This window comes from Loxodonta africana, chromosome 13, assembly GCF_030014295.1.
Source record: "Loxodonta africana isolate mLoxAfr1 chromosome 13, mLoxAfr1.hap2, whole genome shotgun sequence".
Lineage (NCBI taxonomy): Eukaryota > Metazoa > Chordata > Mammalia > Proboscidea > Elephantidae > Loxodonta > Loxodonta africana.
In genome coordinates this window covers 51,710,367-51,735,366 of record NC_087354.1, presented here as the reverse complement: position 1 = coordinate 51,735,366, position 25,000 = coordinate 51,710,367, and the positions used below count along the sequence as shown (strand labels likewise).

Below are 25,000 nucleotides of genomic sequence, written 5' to 3'. Positions count from 1 at the left end.
TTCATTACTTCTCACAGCTTCTGTGGGTAAGGAATTTGGGAGTAGCTTAGCTGGGCAGTTCTGGCCCAGGAGCTTCATGAGGTTCCAGTCAAGATGTTGACTAGGGCTGTGGCTATCTGAAGGCCTGACTGAGGCTGGAGGATCACTTCCCAAGTGGGTCATCACATGGTTGACAAGTTGGTGCTGGTCATTGCTGGGAGGCCTTAGTTCCATTCCACGCGGGATCCTCCAAAGGGCCGTCTGAGTGTCCTCAAGACATGGTAGCTGGCTTCCCGGAGAAGGAGTAATACAAGAGACCAAGGTGGAAACAGCATCACCTTTTATGATGTAGCCCCAGAAGTCATGCACTGTCACCTCTGCCATACTTTATTGATCACACTGACCAGCTCTGATTAAATACGGAAAGAAACTATACAAAGGCATGTGTACCAGGAGGCGAGGATCACTGGGGGCTATCTTGGAAGCTGCTTACCAAACCTTCTTATGCCTCCAACCACACCTTTTTGCAATTAAATGGCCACTATCCCCTAAAGCAAACTGAACAAACTACAAATAAAGAAGAGACCATAAATTTAGATTGGTTTAACCTAACGCTTCTTGAGGGAACTTCCTGATCTTCAAAACTGGATGTGCCATCTGACCTCTTCACATCTGTTCTCATATATAACCAGGTCCAGGACCACCCTTGGAGGAAGGGCAGGTCCTAGGCTTGACGATCTCTTAGAGGTTCTCAAATCTCTGATTCTACACAATCAGCAAAAATAAATCTCTGGAAACATCTTTAAGGAAATGACATTACATTTACACAAAAATCTATTACTGAATAAAAAACATTCTAAAATGAATCACTACAAGAATCATCTCGGTTTATTCATATTTTACAGAATAATGATTTCAACTGAACACATCTGGGCACAGTAGACATTTGACATGAAAAGTAGTTGTATAGAACAAGCATCAGAAAAATAGTAACTCATCTTAAACATAATAACTAGAAAATATTTCTGTCTGATCACTTAAGTGTTACGAATCCTGAGAAGGTTATCCCTGAACAAACTAGGTACTATCTTACAATTAAATCTTGCTTGGAAATAATTCTTTAAAAAAAATCTTCTGAGGTACAAATCACCTACGTATTAAACATGAGTCTTTTACATTTTACAAAGAGTTTAAACAAATATATCAAATAATTACAGTTCAATGTCTCTTAAAACAGCTATTAATCAGGTTCAAGGACGCACTGTTCCACGATTTCCCGGAGGTTGGGGTTCTCCATTGCAGCTGCCACTCGTTCTTTATCGTTTATCTGCTTGTTTACTGCAAAACACACAGACAACAGTTAGCAGAACTGTGTCAACAGGAAAGGACAGATAGTATTTTTATTAGCTGGGTAAAATGTTTACCCTGCTATTTAACTCTTTGAGAACTTAAATGAAGCTATTGTTGGCTACTTACTCATAATGCCATTTCCAAGTACTAAAAGGCAAACTTAAGAGAGAGGGAAAAAAAAACCATAATCCTACCACACTGCCACGTCTATTTTAACTTCTTTCTGTTCAGTCTTTGTCCATATATTCTTGCATAGTTATATTCTGAGTAAATACAATTTTGAAAATTGCTCTATTTCCCCTTAAGTGCATTTTCAAAACTATAGGGTTATGTAACACAGCAAAAATTACAAGAGTTCTAAATTAATTATGAAGACTGTACAACAATCAGCACCTTTAAACACACAGCCTTCTTTTTGGAAAAATTCATGAAAGTGGGATTATTAGATCAAAAGTATGAGTATTTTTATGGTTTGATTCGTATCACTGAATTACTTCCCCAAATTATTTACCGATTTACATCATCAACAGCAATACACGAGTATTATCAGTTTTGCCACCAATACCTGGTATAATTATTAAACACACACACGGGAAAAGTGACCCCGTATTATTGTTGTAATTTGCTTTTCCTGCGTTATGAGTTGGAATCCACTCAAGAGCAAGGGGTTTTGGATTAAGAGATAGAACATTTTCCACGTTTATTTATTAGTTCTTCTTGTGTGAATTTTCTGTTCACGTCTCTTCCTCTTAATCTATTGGATTTTTTTTTTTTTTTAATTCAGTCTGCATGAAACTTCACATTATCTGCTGTCTATAATTTGCTAATTGCACTCTTGGATAGAAAAGTTGAAAAGAGAAACGTCTATATTCTTAACACTGACTTTTCTGGGATGCTGCTGAAATGTCTTATGAAGAAAACATATTACTCTATCTAGATAATTTCAATTTATTCAGTTTCTTCCTGCTACCACACAGGCTCCACAAGGACAAGGATACACTTCAAAGGCTGCACTGTACCTACACACAAGAGGCACTCAATAACTACTTACTAAATAAAAATTTTTTTTAAAAATCATAAAACTTAATACTGTTCAAACACCTATGCTCGTCCAAAGACTTCACCAAAAGAGTAAAAAGATTACCTACAGATTGGGAAAAAGTTTTTAGCTCTGACACTTCCAATCAGTGTGTGATCTCTAAAATCACATGATACTGCAAAAACTCTACAACAAAAAGACAAATAATCCAATTAAAAAACCGGTAAAGGATATGAACAGGTACTTCGCTAAAGAAGACATTCAGGTAGCTAACAGACACCGGGGGAAATGCTCACGATCACTGGCCATTAGAGATGTGCAAATCAAAACTGCAATGAGATTCCATCTCACTCCAACAAGGCTGGCATTAATCCAAAAAACAAAATAAAAAATGTTGGAGAGGTTGTGGAGAGACTGGAACACTTATACACCGCTGGTGGGAATGTCAAATGGTACAATCGCTTTGGAAATCGATTTGGCACTTTCTTAAAAAACTAGAATTAGAACTACCATACAATCCAGCAATCCCACTCCTTGGAACATATCCTAGAGAATTAAGAGCCTTTACATGAACAGATATACAGCACTGTTTACAATAGCAAAAAGATGGAAGCAACCAAGGTGCCCATCAACGGATGAATGGATAAATAAATTATGGTATATTCACACAATGGAATACTACACATCGATAAAGAACAATGATGAATCCGTGAAACATTTCATAATATGGAGGAATCTGGAAGGCATTATGCTGAGTGAAATCAGTCAGTTGCAAAAGGACAAAAATTGTATATAAAAAAAAAAAGAAACCCAGTGCCCTTGAGTCAATTCTAAGACCACTATTATAAGAACTCGAGAAATAGTTTAAACAGAGAAGAAAATATTCTTTGATGGTTACAAGAGGGGGGAGGGAGGGAGGAAGGGAGATGGGTTTTCACTAATTGGATAAAAAAAAATTGGATAGTAGATAGGAATTATTTTACATGAAGGGAAAGACAACACACAATACAGAAGAGGTCAGCACAACTGGACTAAACTAAAAGCAAAGAAGTTTCCTGAATAAACTGAACACTTCGAAGGCCAGCGTAAGCAGGGGCGGGGGTTTGGGGACCATGGTTTCAGGGGACATCTAGGTTAATTGGCATAATAAAATCTATTAAAAAACATCCTGCATCCCACTTTGGAGAGTGGCTTCTGGGGTAATAAATGCTAGCAAGTGGCCATCTAAGATGCATCAATTGGTCTCAACCCACCTGGTGCAAAAGAGAATGAAGAACACCAAAGACACAAGGTAATTATGAGCCCAAGAGACAGAAAGGATCACATAAACCAGAGACTACATCAGCCTGAGACCAGAAGAACTAGATGGTGTCCGGCTACAACGGATGACTGCCCTGACAGGGAACACAACAGAGAACCCCTGAGGAAACAGGAGGGCAGTGGGATGCAGACACCAAATTCTCGTAAACAGACCAGACTTAATGGTCTGAATGAGACTAGAAGGACCCTGGAGGTCATGGTCCCAAGACCTTCTGTTAGCCCAAGACAAGGAACCATTCCCAAAGCCAACTCTTCAGACAGGGATTAGACTGGACTATGGGATAGAAAATGATACTGGTGAAGAACGAGCTTCTTGGATCAGGTAGACACATGAGACTATGTGGGCAGCACCTGTCTGGAAGAGACATGAGAGAGCAGATGGAGTCAGAAGCTGGCCGAATGGACACAAAAAGAGAGAGTGGAGGGAGGTGGTGTGCTGTCTCATTACAGGGAGAGCAATTAGGCGGATATAGCAAGGTATATATAAGCTTTTGTATGAGAGACTGACTTGGTTTGTAAACTTTCACTTAAAGCACAATAAAAAATTTTAAAAAATATACTGTTATTCTCATCAGATTCTATAATTAAGAGGTGTTTCAAAAGAACAACTTGGGTGGATAAAAAAAAAAAAAAACATTGGCATCGAGTCGATTCTGTGTCATACCAACCCCACAGGGCAGAGTAGAATTGCCCCACACGGTTTCTAAGGAGCAGCTGGTGGACTCAAACTGCCAATCTTTTGATTAGCAGCTGAGCTCTCAACCACTGTGCCACCCATGCTCCAAGGTGGATTTAGGCATACCTAAACTCTTTTATTCTTTGAATTAAGAAGTACAAGTTGTCGGCTTATAGGGTTTGAATAAATGTAGCCCATGAGGATTAAATAATCCACGTTTGGAACTGTAAAAACAGAGCATGGTTTTAAGAGTTTCCATGGCAATACCTTGATGGCTGCTCCTCTGAAAGCAGTGGGCTTCCCTCTGTACCTCTTCTGTGTCTGTTTCTGTGCATCTCTCCCTGTCCCTGGGGTGCCTTTCTGAGTTACTGTCTTACTCTCCGTATCTATCTTACTGCTGCTCTTATGCTCTGCCTATGTCTTTCTTTCCCTGCTCTGCTGTCGTTCTTCCAACTTCTCAATTACCTAGCGATGAAAGTGAGGCACAACATGCAATTTAAATGTATGTCTCATTATTTGCTCTTTATCATTTGCAGATAAATTTTTTTGTTTTTAAGGTAACCAGTAGGTCATGTACAATATTCTGTCTTTTGCTTTTCCCAGACCCTGCCTCTGCTATTTTTAAGTAGCTACTGGTTGATTCCTGTCTGTAGACCAGAGGTCTGCTATATAAAAAAAGTTCCCTACACTCATTTGACACATTAACCCAGACAGAGAACACCTACCCAAGGTTCTCTAAAGCGTTATTGCTAGACCTTCTAAGACCCATCAAATTCACTGACTTTCAAGGACACACCTGTCTATCCTTCCACTAAAGATAAAGAATCAAGCCCTCTTTAGAGCTCAAGTCAAAGTCCCTAGAGCTAGATATTCTTTACAGATGTGCAACCACTGGCCTAAATCAGTCAACACCCACAGGGCCTGGCTCTATTTCACCCACAATCCCACTACATAACCCTGGAAAAAAATTACTTCCTTGAAATGCCTGGGTTTCTCCGTCTGTGAAAGAAGTGCTAAGAACTCATTTTGCACTTTTTTGCAAATATCACTTGGCTGGCAGAAGGACCTGGTATCCAGCATAAAGTATTATCTGAAGTTGTTCTTTATTACGTCAGGATTCACTTACTGTCTTCTTCCGTTGAGTGGGTTCCTTCCGAAATGTAGATTTCCAACTGGAAAGAACATATATTGAAAGCAGACATTAAAGCATTTGAAGATGAAAGTGAGGTGAGATGCACAGTGGACTTAAGAGTCTAGGAACATGAGCCCAAATCTGTCTCCGATATCCAAGACTTAGGGACGACGCTCTCATGTTCTTCTCTAAAACGAGGATGGAAATTAGCAAGATTTTTTATTTTGCTCATCTAGGGAAGGGTTGTGTGGGGCATTCCCACTAATTTTTTATATATACACACAAATAAGGAGCCCCGGTAGCACAACAGTTAAGCACTATGCTGCTAACCGAGAGGCTGGTGGTTCAAACCCGCCTAGCAGCTCCACAGGAGAAAGACCTGGCAATCTGCTCCCATAAAGATTACAGCCAAGAAAACCCTATGGGGTCACTGTGAGTTGGAATCAACTCGGTGGCACCTAACAACAACAATGCACAAATACCATTTTATACAAACGAGATGTCATACCTGTTATTTTACTGGTGGATATATCGCTCCCCCAGGTTCTACCTCTTCCTTCCAAATCAGTATCTAACTTCCTCCTGCCCCACCCTCCAGGAAAGCCAAGTTACCAATCTAATGTAATTTCTTCTGTATTTTTCCCTATACTCATAATCTTACACAGATTATACATACATACGGGCAAACACGCATTTCATGTACACACAAATATCACACACGCATACATGTGTACATATCACACAGATATACATCTATACACAAATATCACACACATATACATGCGTACATACATATACATACAAATGGGCAAACACATTTCACGTACACACAAATATCACACATATACATGCCTACATACACATCGCACACATACATGCATACACGAATATCACACACATATTCATGCCTACATGCGTATCACACACATATATGTGCATACACAAATATCACATACACATGCATACATACATATGACACACACACATACATGCGTACATACATATCACACTCATATAGGGTCGCTATGAGTCGGTCGACTCGACGGCACTGGGTTGGGTTTGGTTTATACATATCACATACACACCAAGGTTGGAGGTTTCTTTTCATTTTGCTTGTTTTACAAAAACGGGGTCACAATATATACAGTTTTCAGCGCCCTCCTTTTCTCACTCACTGTTATCTTCCTGAATTTATCCTCAAGTATCCTACTGGTTAAGCTATTCCTTCTGGTCTGCTGTACCTCTTCAAATTAGCTAACCGCCACAAACCAGAGCTTTTGGGACAAACACGTGAAATTATTGCTAATCCCTTGGCAGATAGGGCATGCTAATATATAAATGAGCCCCGGTGGAACAATGGTTAAGTGCTCAGCTGCTAACCAAAAGGTAGGCAGTTCAAACCCACCAGTCACTCTACAGGAGAAAGATGTGGCGGTCTGCTTCTGTAAAGATTACAGCCTTGGAAACCCCACAGGGCAATTCTACTCTCTGTCATATGGGGTCACTATGAGTCGGAATCGACTCAATGGCAACGGGTGGTGGTGGAGTGATGATGACATGTCTACTCTCCAGAAAACACTGGAGCATATGAACTAGTTCTTATTTACTGCTGAGATAAATGCTTCCCATGAGTGAAAATAATCAGCCTATTAGAGAGTGAAAAGACCTTAGAGACCATCTAGTTCACTTTTTCTTTAAAAGACACAGCTCATAGACATTCCCTTAGTGGCATAACGCTAACCCATTCTAGAAATGATCATCAATGGCTGTTAAAAGTCTAAAACGACAAGCTGAAAGGGAACTTTATAACAGATGGATAGATCAGGCTGACAACACCTGAGTCCACTGATCAATTTTAACATCACAAAAAGACAATCAGCTATTCCGTCTCCTAATGTGAGACAACAGGAAGCATACAATACCACCTATGAAATGAGCTTGCTAAGAAAAAAGTAAAACAAAAAAAATACTATGAATCTGATCAAGTATCTGGATCTAACTAGGATTTATAGGAAATACAAGAGGCAAAAGGATGTGTACAATGACATGGGGACAAAAATCAACAGAATCCGGGCTGTAGGAAATGGTTGAATTCCAGGCTTTGGGTACTACAAACAACCCACTTTGTTCAGGTAATAATTGCAAGAAGAAAAAAAAGAGAGAGATTAGTTGTTGACTAGGGCTTGGTATTAGGGGAGGGGGAAGAGGGGAAGAACAGGAAGTTGCCGCTAATGGGCACAAGGTCTCTTTCGGGGTGATGAAAATGTTCCAAAATTAATAGTGGTGACAGTTGTACAACTGTGAATACAATGAAAACGACTGAATTGTACAGTTTAAATGAGTGGAGTATGTGGTATGTGAATTATATCTCAATGAAACTATTATTAAAAACAACAAAAAGTCAATCTTCCTTACCTTATGTTTAAATGGTAAACATCGCTGAAGTTTTACTCTTAAGCACAGCCCTGTAGAGCGGAAAAAAAAAAAAAGTTCCAGTTATTTCTTTTGGTTGGTTTTTGAAAGAGCATACAGCAGCATCTAGGTGCCTCCATACAATTCAGGGGCTGAGAACAGCTCTGGCTCACTCCGGTGGTATAAACGACTGTTCTGTCTCTCACCATCGTGCATGGAGAGTCAGGATACCCCCTGTAGACTTAAAGGATAGCTCCTGGGCTGCTGGCACTGCTAGTGACGCCAAAGGAACAACAACAACAAAAAACCCACCCCTTCGAGTCAATTCTGACTTATAGCAACCCTGTAGAACAGAGTGGAACTGCCCCATATTGTTTCCAAGGCTGTAAATCTTTACGTAAGCAGACTGCCATATCTTCCTCACACGGAGCGGCAGGTGGGTTCAAGCCACCAACCTTTCGATTAGCAGTCAAGTGCTTTAATTACTGCACCACCGGGGCTCCCTCCAAAAGGAGAGACAAGAATTAACATCTATTGAGGGTCTCCTCTGAGTCCTGCACCATGCTAGCCACTTAGTCTTACTTATTCCTTATGATCCTCCAGTGAGAGTGGTATTACCAGCCCCATTTTACAAATTATGAGACCGAGGTCACAAAGTAACTTGCCCAAGGACAACGATATAATAAAGTGGCAGACCTGCAGCTGAAACCCAAGACCACTGAAAAACGCAGGCCCTTTATACTACATCAATCTGTCTCCAAGCACAGGTCAGTTCATTCTCCAGACTTTACTGAAACGTTCACAACAGGCCAGGCCACGCAAGACGTAAAACTAAGTAAGAGCCACTTAAAAAGGGCCATAAGAAACCTCTCAATTTTGGAATCCTCTATGTCTGCAAGATACAAATAGAACTCCTTCCCTAAAACAAGCACCTCTGAAGTTCAGTTTATCACCTCACTGCTAAATTCAATACTTTTTCCAGTTGAGACTTGAAGGAGAAATCAAAACTGGGCTTGATCTTAGTGGCAATGTTCCACTTCTCCCCCACCTCAAAATAAGGAATGAATTTATAACTAAATCCATACTTCTAGACAGAAGATAAATCAAACTGCTCTTATTATGAAAAGAGTGTTTCAGTAATGAGCTTTGAAGAAGCAGAGTCAGAATGCTTTTACTCAGAGAAGTTTATTTTCTCTCCCCCAAAAAACATAAGGGCTTGTTATCCTATCGAGAACATTTTCTTAGTATTTTGGTTTGATCAAAAATAAACAATAATAATAAAAACCCAAACTGTCCCAACTCTGTAAAATATAATTGCTAGACTACCTGTCTTTTTGGGAGGTATGAAATTAATTTGCTTTTGGTCTTCTTCACACCATTAGGTTATCTAACAGAATCATTTGAAAAGCCCTAGAATAGGAAAAAGAATTAGGCGAGACTGGAGCAAGACTGGGCCTAGCTCAGAGTATGGAGCATAGCAGTTTCATAACAAATATTAGTGGACTCTAAAAAGACTCAATCATTTCCTTAAGGGGGTCTCATTTTAGAGGATCTGCTTTAAAGCACATCTGGGGGAGTTCTCCTCCCCCACCTCCATGCTTATCTCCTTAATTTGTTATTTGTGTACCATCTGAGCATCCATATGGTTAAAATCACTGTTGGCAGATGCTTCACCCACCAAGTAAATAACAGCTGCTTCATAATTCACAAAGCACTCTCCTGAGCACCATTATCCTCAAGGGAGCCAGTATTAACTGAGAGAGATGCCTGACATTCAAAATTGGCTTTTCTGCATACTAGCTGTGTGATCCTGGGCAAGTTACTTAACCTCTCTGCATTTCAGCTTTCTTATCCGCAAAACAGGTAAATAAATTGCTATGTAATGTGCTTAGAACAGTGCCTGGCACATAGTAAGTGCCCAATATTCTGGAAACCCTGGTGGCATAGTGGTTAAGTGCTATGGCTGCCAACCAAAGGGTCAGCAATTCGAATCCGCCAGGTGCTCCTTGGAAACCCTATGGGGCAGTTCTACTCTGTCCTATAGGGTCACTATGAGTCGGAATCGACTCGACGGCACTGGGTTTGGTTTTTGGTATTACTATTTTATCACTTTGATTTTACAGCCAAGAAGCCAAGATTCGCTCAACAACACACAGCCAACAAGCAGCAAAGCTGGGAACTGAACCTAGACCTTCTGACTCCAAATGCTATGCCCTCCCCATTGTACCACAGCTGCCTTCAGCCATTCATCTCTGGGCTAACCCAACACAAATGCGTATCAACTGGCTTCCCTGCCTTACTCACCTGTCCCCTTTGAGTCTTCCTTGTCTTTGGAATTCCTCACAGAGTAACTCAGTAGGTGACAACCTAAGCAACCAAGGTAAGTTCCTCAAGCACCTTTCCCTGCTAGAACTACCTGCTTATCAGAAATGCCCTCAGCACATCAGCCAAAAAGAGGGTTTCACTGAATTTCCCAATCGCATACTCTGAATACATTTACTGCGGTACACAACTGCATCACTCTTTAAAAGCCAAAGGTCTTAACTGAAACCTATAACAGGCCAGAAAAAACAACAAAACTTTGCTCAAGAAGTGCACATATCTGAAATATAAACCATACCCTAATCTTACCACCCTTACATAACAATTATTTTCATTTCATATTCTCTGTGCATTTTTGTCCACATAAACACAGCTTTTTTGATAACTGTAATCAGAATGCAAATTCAGTTTAACGTTCAAGTTCTTTCAAACATTTCCCACAGAGACACTTTGATTCTTTGGTTCTATTTATTATTTTCAACAGCAACATGAAATTCCATCATATTGGCTCCATTTCCCTATTCATGGATATGATAGTTTTGTCCAGGTTTCATTATTATGAATTTACTACAAAAGTTTGTACATGCTACTGTTTTTCTCCTATGAAATGATTTCCTTAATTCCTGGGTCAAAGACTATAAACTTTTCAATGATTCTTTGCACATACTGCTAAAGTATTTTCCAAAAGGATTTGCCAATATGTACTAAGAGGCTTAAAAACATTTACACCACCTGATCCAATAATTCTACTGACAGGAAATTCATCGTGAGGATAACTAGAGATGTATAAAAAGTTTAATGTATAAAGTTGTCCGTTGCAATATTATGTACAACTATGAAAGTCTAAAGAGTTAAAAAGAATTATGATATATTTATATGGTGCCCTGGTGGTGTACTGGTTAAGAGCTTGTCTGCTAACCAAAAGGCTGGCAGTTCAAATCCACCAGCTGCTCCTTGGAAACCGTAGGGACAGTTCTACTCCATCCTATAGAGTCGCTATGAGTCAGGAATGACTCAATGGCAACAGATTTGGTATACGATTAGTATGTAACCTATATGACTATGTAATTAAAGGATAATATTTAATGAGAAATAAAAACCATTCTTCATATATTTCATTCATTCTAGTAATTAATCCTTACAACAGAAATCACAGCAATAGTGGGAACAATAGTAAAACACTGACCTGAGCTGTAGCAGATGCATAGACCACTCAACTATTTCACATGCCTGAGAACTGGCCCTTAAAATAACTCTAATTTAGACCGCTAGTTTGGGGACAATTTCTGTTTCACACTTTTTTTTGGTGGGGGGGGGGCGCAATTTCAGACTTAGAGAAAAGTTGCTGGTAAAAAAAAAAATTCCCAAAGATTCTTCAAAGGTTAACATTTTATTACATTTGCTTTATTTGTCTTTCTCTATATACAGTCATTTCTTTTTTCTGAACCATTTAAGAGTTTACCCCTAAATACTTCAGTGTACTCCTAAAACCAAAAAATTCTCTTACATAACCACAGTATTAACAAAATCAAAAAAATTAATATCAATAATACTACTACATCTTCCAATAATGTCTTTTTAGAGCAAAAGAAAATCCAAGATCATATGCTACATTTAGTGGTCATCTTTCTTTGTTGTTTGTTATCCAGTTGATTCCAATGCATAATGGCCATACAGGACAGAGCAGAACTGCCCCATAGGGTTTCCTAGGCTGTAATCTTTACAGGAGCAGATTGCCAGGTCTTTTCTCCCACAAAGCCCATGGTTCAAACCACTGATCTTTCGATTAGCTGCCGAGCGCTTAACCATTGTGCCACCAGGGCCTTGTCAATGTTTTTTTAGTCTCCTTTAATCTGGAAAAGTTTCTGAATCTTTCTTACTATGTCATACCACTAATATTTTTACGAGTAGAGACCAGTGGTTTTCTTGACTATCCTCCAACTTGGGTTTACCTGATACTGCCTCATAATTAGGTTCAGATTATACGTTTTTTATCAGAATGCCAAGAAGTGATGCTGAGTTTTTCTGAAGGCAACACATCAGAATGTAGAATGTTGTCAATTCACCTCATTGGTGGCACTTGTTAACTCTGATCATTCAGTTACGGTGGTGTCTGGCAGGTTTCTCCACTTTAAAGTTACTATTTTACCCTTAGGAGTCAGTAAGTATCTCGTGGTGAGAAACTCTGAGGCTATGTAAATACTGTCACTGCACCTCCACCCACTGTGACGGGCTGCCAAATGGTGCTTTTCCAGTTCCATCATTCCTTCTGCATTTATTAGCTGGACTTCAGCTAAGAGAGCTTTCCAACAGCATTTATCTATTCATTTATATTAACGTGGGCTCAGGGACTCTCTATTCAGTAACTGTGACTTTTGATACCTCCCCATCATTCTTTGGCCACTTACTATTTGCACAAGATGTTCCAGAATCATCGATATTTTATAAAACAATAAAATACATACGTATGCATACACCCACACATATGTATCATAAATACACATATAACCACCACATACATGTCTATTTCTGTTCCTATCCTACGTCTTCTTCTATGTCTAGATGTCTACATATATTAACCCCATGAGTTCACACTGGTATCTTCACTTCCAATCCAGCACCACTGGGTTCATTTGATCCTCCCCTTTTCCATATTTGTAACTCCATTCTCTAACAGGAGAAACCTGGCTCCCACCAATTGTAATATATTTATTTATTTGCTCAATCCTAGAATGTACAGAAAGTAGTTTGGGCTTGCTGACCTCTGTGAAATAGAAACCGATTAATTATAGTTCCGTATTTGCTTAGAGGTTTTGTTTTTTGTCTTTAGCCTGAGGGAACCTCTGTGAAAAAGAAACCTATTAATTATAGTTCAATATTTGCTTAGAGGTTTTGTTTTGTTTTTTGTCTTTAGCCTGAGAAAAAATAATTGAAACACACATTTTAACATACTAGGAAGCACCTAAAATCTTCACTCTCTAGGGCCCTTATGTCAAACATTTACATTAATGATTCCCAAATGCCAATCTTGGCGCTGGTACAGGACTGGTCATTCATAAAAATCAACTGGGGAGTTTTGTTTGTTTTTGTTTTTAATACAGAATCCTAGGTCTGAGACTTCTTCCATACCTTATGGGATAACTAGTACTGGACATGCCCACTGACCATAAACAACCATAAACCAGACAAAATATATGAAGCAACTGTTTTCAGACATTGGACCCAGGGCAACACAGGGCATGATCCCTAGGAAAGAAAAACACGCAAAGCAAGCCCCATGATCTCCTTGGCTTCATGCCTGTGGTGCCTTCTGGACTGCAGCACAGGATGGGAGAGCCCAAGCTGTCTTGCAGAACTGAGGAGGCAGAGCTCAGAGTTACAGGCTGCTGAAGTGGCTAAAATTTTTCTCTGTACAACTCCCAAAGACGAGAGAGTTGTACAGAGAAAAGGCCCCAGGAATCCGCATAGGCATCTTTGCTAAATACTGAACTGCACATGTACAGGGTGAGACTGTGAGGCCCGACCAGAGAACAATTATTCATTCAGGAGCTACGTGCTCAGTGGCTCTTCTGGAGGTCACACAGTACTGGCAAAGAAGATTGTGATGAGCTAGAATGTAAGAGAGATCTCATCACACACCCCAGGCATTCAAATGAGATCCCTGAAGGCCACACTTGAGGTACAGGTCTCTTATCCCTAAAATAAAGGCTGCAGTAGACTCCCTTCAAGATGATCTGCCAATAAATTCATTGCCTAAACAAAACTCAACATTACTTAAAGGGAGACAACACAATCTAGACCATAAGCAGTATAGCATCCATAATATCCAAAACACAAAAAGTTATCACTGATGTGAAGCAGCAGAAAAATGTCACCCATATCCAGGGTAGAAATCAGTCAACAGAAATAAACCCTGAGGTGACAGAGGTTAGAATTAGCAGACAAGGACTTTATATCAGCTTTAATAAATATGTTTAAAGACTTAAAGGCTCCCCCACCAAAACCATAAACAACCACAAACCAGACAAGATATATGAAGCAACTGTTTTCAGACACTGGACCCAAGGCAACACAGGGCTTGATCCCTCAGAGAAGGAAAACACGCAAAGCAAGCCCCATGATCTCCTTGGCTTCATGCCTGTGGTACCTTGCAGACTGCAGCACAGGATGGGGGAGCCCACTGCCATAGAGTCAATTCTGACTCATAGCAGCCCTGCAGGACAGAGGGGAACTGCCCCATAGCGTTTCCAAGGCTATAATCTTTACAGAACCAGACCGCCACATCTTTCTCCTGAGGTGTGGCTGGTGGGTTCAAACCACTTACCTTTCAGTTAGCAGCCAAGTGCTTAACCACTGCACCACCAGGGCTCCTTAAAGGCTGTCCAGCTCTACTGAATTAGGTCTTGTGAAAGGCTCCAGGAATCTGTATTAAAAAGGTCCCCAGGTGATGGCAACATGGAACCAGATTTGGAAACTACTGATACCCATTAGGAACCAATGTTGCCACTTGGTAGCACCTTTGATGGGGCCATACATAAACAAAGAGTGGGTAGAAACTAAAGAGAGCGTACAGCTCTATAAACCAAACACACACACACAGAGCCTGACAACTTTCCCGTTCCCACGAGGCTCTGCAGAACTACTTGTACTTTGTTTCTGTGACATTCCCTTATCTTTCCAATATAACCCCTTTCTACATTTTTCCTTTTTCAATCCTTTTTTAAATTTATTTTTCAAAAGGTAATATATTCCCATGATTCAAAAATTTTTAAATACAAATGTGTATTTTTGCCTTTTTTTACACAGATGGTAGCAATACTATACTTGCTTTTACCACTTAACAGTATGTCATAGAGATCTTTCTATATCAACACATGGAAAGTTTTTTCATTCTTTCTCATAGCAGCATACGATTCCATTGTTTATGTTAAAAAAAAAAATCATTGCTGTTGAGTCAATTCTGACTCATAGCGACCCTACAGGCAGAGTAGAACTGCCCATAGGGTTTCCAAGGCTGTAAATCTTTATAGAAGCAGACTGCCACATCTTTCTCCCACAGAGTGGCTGGCAGGTTCAAACAACCAACCTTTTAGTTAGCGGACAAGCGCTTATCCATTGTGCCACCAGGGCTCCCTATTGTTTATATACACCATCATTTATTTAATCAGTCCCCTTCTGATGGACATCTCGTTTGAAATAAACTCCCTTTTCACTATATATAATAAAGTACATGTTCAAAGATACCTATTGTCTATCTTACTGCTAACTACTCCAAAACACTAGAAATGTATTCCCTCGAGTAGCAAACTGCCTCACAAGTGCCCTCCCACTTGGGCTTTTGTCCACACTACATAGAAGCCAACACAGTAGCTGAAAACAGAAGGTGGTGAAGTCAACAGTCCTAGTCTGACAGTGCCCTCTCCAGCCTCCACAACTGAAGAGAGAGGCCGACTCCATCGTCTGTGGGAATGTGCACATCAAACAAGGATCATGGTATATCAAAAGGAGAAATAGGTTTGGGGTCAAGGTCTTGGGTTTGAGCCCCAGCTCCACCATTTCCTGGCTAGACGATCCTGAGCAAGTCACTTAAACTGCCTCAGGTTCCTCATCTTAAGATGAAGATAATATTTTAACTCCCTCGCAGGCTAACTGTGAGGATTACAGAAGATGAACGTATGCAAACCATAAAGTGTGACACATGGTATAAACTCTTATTTTGTGTCAGTATTAGCAAAAATAATTTAGAATTAAGCCATATGTACACCTGGAGACCACCTTTCATCCAAACCACAGACAGGCCTGTAAAATAAACAATGATACCCGAGAGGAATGTGCTCCTTAGGACAATCAATTATACGAGATCAAAAGGACAACATCTGCCCAAAAGCAAAGATGAGAAGGTAGGAAGGGGTAGAAAATCAGGATGAAAGGAAATGGGAACCTAGGACAGAAATGGGGAGAATGCTGACATACTACTGCAGGGGATGAAAACAAGGTTACAGAACACTTTATGTACAAACTATCGCATGGGAAAATAATTTGCTCTGTAAACTCTGACCTAATGCACAATCAAAAAAAAAAAAAAGATTTAACCATAAAAAATTATATATATATACATATAAAATAAAAAATATATGTACATAATCTCACCAATAAGAGTTGCTAAGGAGCAATGAGGTACTGTTGGCGTGAACCTGATAATAACCAGATAGTCGTCTTCATTTATCTCCTGAACCTCCACACAACTTTCCGTTACCACCTCCAGTTCTTCTAAAGTATTGGGCTTCTCTGGGTCTCGGATATTTCGAATCAAATCTAAAAAAGTATCAAAGACAGTGTTACATTAAAAAAAAGTATATTCCAAATAAGCTTGATTTTGCCAATCCTAATCCAAACACTGACTTCTTTTTGTTTAAGCAAAAAGTACAACAGTGCCCCAAGTTTCCAACAGAAATCTGCACTACTAATTTCCTTTGGAGGAAACTGTTTTCTCGGGTTATTATTAGACCACATTCAGTTTCTTGGATCCAACACTTTAGGAGTGTCCCATTTCCAGTCTGGATATATGAAGGCTCAACAAGGTAGTGGGGGTAGGTATTGTGCCAATTTCAGGTGGGCATGCTCACCTCATTCAAATGCAAAGGGAAAGGTAGGGAGCAGCCACTGATAAGAGAAGATTCTAAACTCACTTACTGAATATTTAAATATTTACTGAAATGTTATTATGCAGACAATTCTGCTAGGCACTACTGTGGCGGAGAAATTAAGGTTTAGGGAAACTCGGTGTAGCACAATGGTTAGAGGATGTACTCTGAAGACTGACAGACGGAGATTCAGATTCGGCCACTTACTGGCTTTATGACCTTGGACAAGTTAGTTCATCTCTCTAAACCTCAGTTTCCTCATTTATAAAATAAAGACAAAAATTTACGTCAAAGTTGTAAATATTAAACAATACATTTAAAGTGTACAGAGCCACACACTTGAAAATATTATCAATTACTATTAAATAGTTAAAAATCAAGATAGAATACGATAAGAATGAAAAAAGTGTCAAAGAAGCTCAAGAGGATGAGTTAACTTTAGCTTAGAAGAATGTGGTATCAAGCCGTATGGAAGTGAAATCTGAATTAAGCCTTCAAAAATGGGTAACACTTCAATGTCTGGTATTTAAGGTGAAGAAAAGTAAAGAACAAACAGTCTGCCTGGAAGCCAGCACAAGTGAAGGGGAGTAGTAGGATACACGGTTTGGGCCAGACCACCAAGAGTCTTTTACAACAGGCTACAGGCAACGCCAGGCTGTCACGAAGTTGTGAGCAAGGGAGTGCTATGAACAGCACTGTGCTGTGACATGGACAGCACCCGATTGGCTGGTAACTCATCCACCAATGCAGACTCTGAACTAAAGAGAAAAGCCAGGAATACCAGCTGAAAAAACAAACCAAAAAACACACTGCTCTCGAGTCGATTCCTACTCATAGCGACCCTATAGGACAGAGTAGAACTGCCCCACAGAGTTTCCAAGGAGCACCTGGTGGATTCAAACTGCCGACCTTTTGGTTAGCAGCCATAGCACTTAACCACTACGCCACTAGGCTTTCCACCAGCTGAAAAGATGGGCCTAAAATAAACACAAGACAATTGTAATAAAGAGGAGGGAACAGATAAAGAAGTAATTTCAAAGGCAGAATCAACTAAATTTGGTAACTATTTGGGTGCAGAAGACAAGGAAAGAAAAAAAATGGCTCAGATTTCAAGTCTAAGTGTCTGGGAGAACGGTGCTAGAATAAAGAGAAATAGAGAACCCAGGAAAAAATTCAGGTGGGGGCTGGAGTAAATGAGTTCAATTCCATACATAATGATTTTCAGGTACTTAAGGGGCAATCTGGAGCACTTGGAAACCCTGGTGGCGTACTGCTTAAGTGATACGGCTGCTAACCAAAGGGTCAGCAGTTCGAATCCACCAGGCGCTCCTTGGAAACTCTATGGGGCAGCTCTACTCTGTCCTATAGGGTCGCTATGAGTCGGAATCGACGGCACTGGGTTTGGTTTTTTTTTTTTGTCTGGAGCACCGGTGGCACAGCAGTTAAGACCTCAGTTGCTTACCAAAAGGTCAGCAGTTCGAATCCACCCAGCGCTCCTTGGAAACCCTACGGGGCAGTTCTACTCTGTCATATAGGGTCGCTATGAGTCGGAATCAACTCAATGGCAATGGGCTTAGTTTTGGAAGGGGCAACCTGGTGGAACCTTCCAGACACTGAACTGTGGCACAGGATTTAACAGAGCACCAAGGCTACAGTAGCTGTCAAACCCATGAGATTCACAAAGGAGAGAGAACAGTAGTTTTTCAACCTAAACTGAACGTTGGAGTCACCAGGAATGCTTTAAAAAAATATACTGACATCTAGCAAAACCAAACACCTCGCAGGAATGGTTTACTGGGTTTGAAGGCTTAGGACCATAGTCTTGTGGAACAACTCAGTCAACCGGCATAACAGTTCATAAAGATAATGTTCTACATCCCAGTTTGCTGAGTAGTGTCTGGGGTCTTAAAAGCTTGTGAGCGGCCATCTAAGATACAACTACCGGTCTCTACTCGTCTGGAACAAAAGAGAATGAAAGAAACCAAAGACTCAAAGAAGAAACTAGTCCACAGAACTAACCGCTGACATGAACCATGGCCCCATCTAGCCTGAAACCAGAAGAACTAGATGGTGCCTGGCTACCACTACCAACTGTTCTGACCAGGGATACAACAGAAGGCCCTGAATAGAAAGGGAGAAAAACACTGTACAAAACTCAAATTCCTAAAAAAAGGCCTGACTTACTAGACCAACAGAGACTACAGCGACCTCTGAGACTATCATCCTAAGATATCCTTTGAACTTGGAACTTCTGCAGGTTACCCTTTAGCCAAATAATAAATTGGCTTATTAAATAAACAATATATCACCTGTGAGTACTGTGCTCCCTTAAATAATCAACTATATGAGGCCAAATGGTCAAAATTTACCCTAAAACAAAGATGAGAAGCTAAGGAGGAGCAGGAAAGCTAGATTAATGCAAAAAGAATAAACTGAATGGAAATAATGAGAATGTTGACACACTGAAAAATGTGGCCAATGTCACTGAACAATCTGCATAAAAACTGTTAAACGGGAACCTAATTTGCCGTGTAAACTTTCACCTAAAACACTGTTTTTTTTTAAATATTGGTATCTGGGTCCTAGCTGCAGAGATTCTGATGTAATTGGTTTGGCACGTGGCCTCGCATTTAGAGTTTTAAAATCCGCAGGTTATTTCAAGTGCAGGACAGGGTAAGAACCACTGGTGTAAAGGGAAAGAAACCCAAAGATAAAGCAGTGGGAAATACCTAATTTATGGATGAGTGAAGAAAGAAAAGCAAGAAGTAGAGAAGGGATGAGGGCTAGTTAACAATATTAAATGTTAGAAAAATTCAGGCTGGCAAGAGCTAGAACAGGTCTTTGATTTGTAGCCTGTAAGAAAGCAGTTTCAGTAAAGAGGTGAAGGCGGAAGCCAGTTTGCAAGAGTGGAAGCAAGATGGAACTAAAAATGCAGTCCTAGGGCCTTGGCAGGGAAGGGCAGAGAAAGGACAGTAGCTTTAAGAGGAAGCCAGAACAATGACAAAGATAAGGAAACTTGAGTATGTTTTATAGCCTAAGGGGAAGGATCAAATTGAGGAAGAAAAAAACAAAAAAAAAGGAACCCACTGGATTTCAACTCGTAGGACCCTGTAGCACACAGTATAACCCCGCAGGGTTTCCAGGGAATGGCTGGTAGAGCCGAACCCTGACCTTTTGGTTAGCAGCCAAGCTCTTAACCAGTGTGCCACCAGGGTTCCAAACAGAGGAAGAGGGACTGAAAATGTAATTGAGGGGCAGTGGGAAGGAAGGTAATAAATACACAGAAGAGAACAGAATCAAGAAAATGGGAAACTGGGTTGACCTGGGAGGGGACAAGATTTCCTTCTTACTCTAAGTTGGAGAAAAAGATGAAGAGAAGGAAAATGATACAGAGAAATACTGAGGCAGAAAAGTACAGAAGCAGAGGAAGTTCATATAGGATGGGCTTGATGTTCTCAAGCCCGAGGTTTTGTTCTATTATTTATAGCACCCCTCTGATCAGAAATCCGGCTGCGAAAAACAAGTCAATTAAACTGTACCTTCTAACAGCTATCTCCTAAGCTTTTCACTTGCTCATAAGTGAGAATTCGAAAATGTAGGCAGGGAAAAGGATAAAGCTCTTTCTCAAGGCTGTGACATCACCGGGCTCTGGAAAACAGTTTTTGAAAAGAACCTTTCTGCCCCTCATCCTATGCCTTCCATATAAGCTCATCTACACAAGCTGTATTATATTCTGCATATGCTACTCAACCCTGAAATTAAATCTCACCCCTTATTAAACTTCTCTAGTTCGCTAATGATTTGAGAAATTTGGATTTAGTTCTTTAGAAAGAAAGCAATGTTGCTCTCCTCACATTACTCCCCTGACAAAAATTCTTCTACGGCTCTGCATTGATGTACAATCTTTGTATTTAAAACCCTCCAATATCCAATTCCAGCCTACTCTATGAAACAACCTTCTACCATGCTTCCTCCTTTAATCACAAACTTACCTTGTAGCTCCAACTACCTGCCATTCTTTAAACATGTTACTTTCCTGTCTCCATTCTTCTGCTCTAGTTTCCTCGACCTGATCCTCTACAGATCCAAACCAACCCAAAACCAAACCCATTGCCATTGATTCCTATAGGACAGAGTAGAACTGCCCCATTAAGTTTCCAAAGCTGTAACCTTTATGGAAGCAGACTGCCACGTCTTTCTCTCACAGAACGGCTGGTGGGTTCGAATGCCCTGTCAGCAGCCAAGCTGCTTAACCATTGTGCCACCGGGTCTCCTTTCTATACATCCCAGGCCCTACTTACTCTTCAAGACTCGACTCAAGTGACTCTGCTCCTTAAAGCTTTTCCAGATCTCCCCTCCCTCATCAGAAATTAGTGTCTCTCTTTCCTCAGAATTTCTGTTAACTCTTATTGAGGCCCATAGCCTTCTACTACATACTATAGATATTTTTACATGTATAGGTTTCCCTCAGTGTAGTAAGCTGGTGTGCAAATCATCTCTTCCAAAGTTGCATCCCAATGCCCTTAGATCTGTGGTCAACAGAGGTGTGGCAGGACAGGAATGTGCCCAACTACTTCACAGACCTCATTCCACTCATAATTATCTGGCTCAGTTTGCTTAGGAGCTCTGGTGGCGCAGTAGTTAAGACGTCAGGCTGCTAACCAAAAGGTTGGCAGTTCGAATCTACCAAGCTGCTCCTTGGAAACCCTATGGGGCAGTTCTACTCTGTCCTATAGGATTGCTATGAATCAGAATCAACTCGCCGGCAATGGGTTTGGTTTGGTAAGGTTGCTTAGGGAGTCCCTGGGTGGCACAAACGGTTAAGCACTGGTCATCAGTTAAAACCCACCCACAGGTTCCTTGGAATAAAGCCCTGGAGATCTGCTTCCGAAGGGTCATAGCCTTAACCCTCTGGATCATAGTTCTACTTGCAACATATGGTCACAGCCTTGAAAACCCTATGGAGCTCAGTTCTACTCTGCAATACTTGATGTTGCAATGAGTTAGAATCCACTGGACAGTAACTGGTTTGGTTTGGGTTTGATTAAGTAAGACCTGCCTCGAACTAATTAGCTCCAAAAGCTTTCCCCATCCCCAACTTTCTTCTGTAATGCTTACCTGAATTATATTTGTATTCTCATGGTTAGATCTTGCACCTGCGGGCAGCAGGAATCTCGGAACATTAGATCCAATCTTTTTAGTTTTCAAAAACAACACCACATAATTCCAAAAAAGGACAGTCATGAGGCAACTGAGAAGTGATAGAAAGTGCACTAAGTTTGGGATCAGAAAACATGGGCTTTAGGTTTGGACTCTGATCCTTACCCTCTGTGTGACCTCTAAACCACCACTGCCGTCGAGTTGATTCCGATTCTGTGTGACCTCTACCTAGGTGTTTAAGCATTTTATGCCTTAGTTCCCTCATCTGTACAATGAAGATGGCCTCAAGTGTTAAATTAAGAAAAGGTTTAAAACATACGTTAAAAAAATACAGATATATACACACACACATACAGTACTCCAGGTTTCAGGGCTGTATTAAAGAAACTGTAAGCGTGAGGCCCAGATATGAGAAACTATCTCGTCCTCTTCTCTCGGTGACCTCTGCCTACTGACTTCGCCACAAGAGTGGCTGTGACCTTGGGCCAGTCGCCAAATCTGGCGTGACCCACCACTGCCCTCCGCGTGGGGGTAGGAGTGCGTGTCCAGGGACTCGGGATAAGCAAGATGGCTCAAGGAGTGCACTGGGGCGGCTGGGCGTAGCTTTGCTTCCTAACCACGCACCCTAGATTCCTGCTCTGCCCAGAAGTCTTGGGATGGCCACGAGGGCTTGGGGCGGACAAGGCCAATGAAGCGTTTAAGACCTCTAGGCTCGGCTTGTCTCACGTTTAGAAAAAGCCCAGGACTCCCACATCCTCGCGTGACTTAGGACCCCAGAAAAAAACTTCCCACTCTCCCGACGAAACCCGGGAAAAACCCGGGTCTCCACTCCAAGCCCTCAAGGCGAGGCCCTCATCTGTCCCACTCCGCCCAACTCCCGCCTTCACGTATAAAGCCAAACGCACCCCTGGGTAAATTAATTACCATAAACCTCTAGCGCTTTCTCTTCCATGATCTGGGACTGCCGTGCAGCTCCCCGCTCAGAGAGACCCGAGAGCCACAGGACTCTGCTCAGCGTCCAGGAGAGCAGCCCGGACAACCGCTCCATCCTCACGCTCCGCCATCCCTGGCGACCGTCCCACCCGAGCCACCGTCTTTCAGCAGCCGGTCTCCGAACTTAAAACTTTCTGATCTTCAAACGGGCCAAGAAAAGCCTAAAGGGTCCAGGGAACAGATAATAGGCAGGACCGGACGGAGTAGCGCGGAAGACCTAAGGAAGGGCGCCGCAAGCACTGCAAGCCCCAGCATGCCTTGCTCAGTTTCCGCGGAACAAAAAAAAAAAAAACTCGTCGCCCGTGAGGCGCATTGCCTGCTGGGACGTATGGGTCGTTTTCTTCGGAAGAGCGAGAGCTGTATTCTGGGACTTGTAGTTTCCGCCGGGAAGAGGGGGAGTGTAACCGTCGGTTATCCGCCACTGATTGCTTCATTCAGCTCTCGAGATAAGCTAAGGATGAATCCTGAAGAGGTAGGAGAAGAGAAGGTTTTGGTTTCTAGTGCTGGAGAAGCATGTACAGAGAGACTGTTAGTTCTCCGAGGGAGCCACTCTCAGACGAAACGTTTACTTCCTGGTCGTGCCGGAAGTGAGTTTCCGTTGCTGTGAAACAGGAGGTCTTGGGAACCTAGTCAGACTGGTTAGGCTTTGACGGGGGAGTGTTTTTGGGTTTTCTCGCCTCATAGGGCCTCAGTACAGCACAACTCCCGTTGGACTGAGTTTTTCTGCCAAGTGCCTTCAAAGACAACTTAGAACGGGAGAACTTTCCCTGGAAGAGATGGTTGAAAATGATTGGAGATCACCATGCTAAAAAGAATGTTTTAAGCCCTTTGGTATTCATGTCCGTGATGGATGCCAGTAACCAGGTTGATAATGTTAGACGTTTTATCCATCTCTTCTTTCAAATCTCAAACATTTATTGGGTACTTAATTTCCCCTGCACGGCCTGTGGATGCCGAGAATACAAAGATAGCCCTACCTTCAAGTGACTGAACAGACCTGGTGAGAGAGCCAACCGCTGATGTGAAGGAGTTTGCAATTGGAAACAAACCAAACCATTTTGTCAGAGTTGATTGCAAGCTTCGTCTCTTTTGAGAAGAAAGTCAGGATTAGTTTGCAGAGTTATTCCATGATTACATATCCCATTTACTTTTAAACTCCAGTCTTACTTGTTTAACTGATTCAGACTGTAGGCTCACCAGACAATCAGTAAATAGTTTAAGTTCCAGGAAAATTTTGTTCCGAGATTAATAATTTCCCTGCTATCTATTCCACTCCGTGTGCACTCCACAGCAATTGAGAAGATAATCCTAACTTCCAACCAAATTTAGGACCTGTGAGCTTCATCTCTTCTGTGAAGCTTCCTGACTTCTCCCACCAGAACTGGGGATCTTTTCCAGTGTTCTCCCAAACCACATCATACTATTGAACATGTTAAATTGTTTATTTACATGCCTGTCTCCATCATTAAATTGTAAACGCTTAATGGGCGAGGAGCTTATTTATGTATCTCAAGGACATAGCGGGGTGCCAGGCACACAGTAGATGCTCAGTAGGTATTTCCTGAATGCATCAACTGAATGTTGTCCAAAGAATAAATGCCGATACTTTGTGCAGTCTGTGTAGAGACCTCAACCAGAAATATTTATGGAATCTGAGGGTTTATCTGCTCAGTAAGTGGCATGTAGAGGTTTATCAAACATTTTTAGCCACCCCTAACCCGTTGCCGTCGATGCGGACTCATAGCGACAGAGAAGAACCGTCCCAGAGGATTTCCAAGGAGCGGCTGGTAGATTGGAACTGCCGACCTTTTCGTTAGCAGCCGAGCTCTTCACCACCACGCCACCAGGACTCAGACTCCTTTATTCAAACGAAATCTCCCTAGGAAGCTAAAGCTATCCGGAGCGCAAAGGGCCGTAGGGACCGGAGTGGCCCCGGCTCCCTCTTTTCTGCTCTCTCGGTCCCCCTTGTTAAG

The 25,000-nt window shown here is 41.4% G+C and overlaps 2 protein-coding genes across 4 annotated transcripts in view; one reads left to right on the top strand and one right to left on the bottom strand.

Moving 5' to 3' along the window:
* Nucleotides 1–845: 845 nt before the first annotated feature.
* Nucleotides 846–24,975, bottom strand: CIAO2A (cytosolic iron-sulfur assembly component 2A). Of its 3 annotated transcripts, XM_023558331.2 has the most exons (6): nucleotides 22,959–23,318; nucleotides 22,200–22,262; nucleotides 16,381–16,545; nucleotides 7,912–7,961; nucleotides 5,491–5,536; nucleotides 846–1,317 (listed from the first exon to the last, which is right to left on the bottom strand). In XM_023558331.2, the coding sequence occupies exons 1-6, from the start codon at nucleotides 23,080–23,082 to the stop codon at nucleotides 1,220–1,222; spliced, it is 546 nt and encodes a 181-aa protein (XP_023414099.1). In that variant the 5' UTR covers nucleotides 23,083–23,318; the 3' UTR covers nucleotides 846–1,219. The 3 variants fall into 3 exon arrangements, with proteins under 3 accessions (XP_023414099.1, XP_023414100.1, XP_003418396.1); XM_023558332.2 differs by lacking the exon at nucleotides 5,491–5,536 and having other exon boundaries at nucleotides 22,959–24,975; XM_003418348.4 differs by lacking the exon at nucleotides 22,200–22,262 and having other exon boundaries at nucleotides 22,959–23,306.
* SNX1 (sorting nexin 1) overlaps nucleotides 23,470–25,000 on the top strand; it is a 39,358-nt gene continuing 37,827 nt past the window's right edge. The window contains exon 1 of the mRNA XM_023558330.2: nucleotides 23,470–23,499. Coding sequence (XP_023414098.2) covers nucleotides 23,485–23,499 — 15 coding nt within the window. The 5' untranslated portion in view covers nucleotides 23,470–23,484. The remainder of the gene's footprint in view (nucleotides 23,500–25,000) is intronic.

Coding starts and splice junctions, on each gene's coding strand:
- CIAO2A (XM_023558331.2), bottom strand. CDS start 23,082: ATGGAGCGGTTGTCCGGGCTGCTCTCCTGGACGCTGAGCAGAGTCCTG. Junction 16,546..22,199: donor GTTTAGAGGTCACACAGAGG/GTAAGGATCAGA, acceptor ATACTTTTTTAG/ATTTGATTCGAAATATCCGA. Junction 5,537..7,911: donor GTTTACCATTTAAACATAAG/GTAAGGAAGATT, acceptor TGTTCTTTCCAG/TTGGAAATCTACATTTCGGA.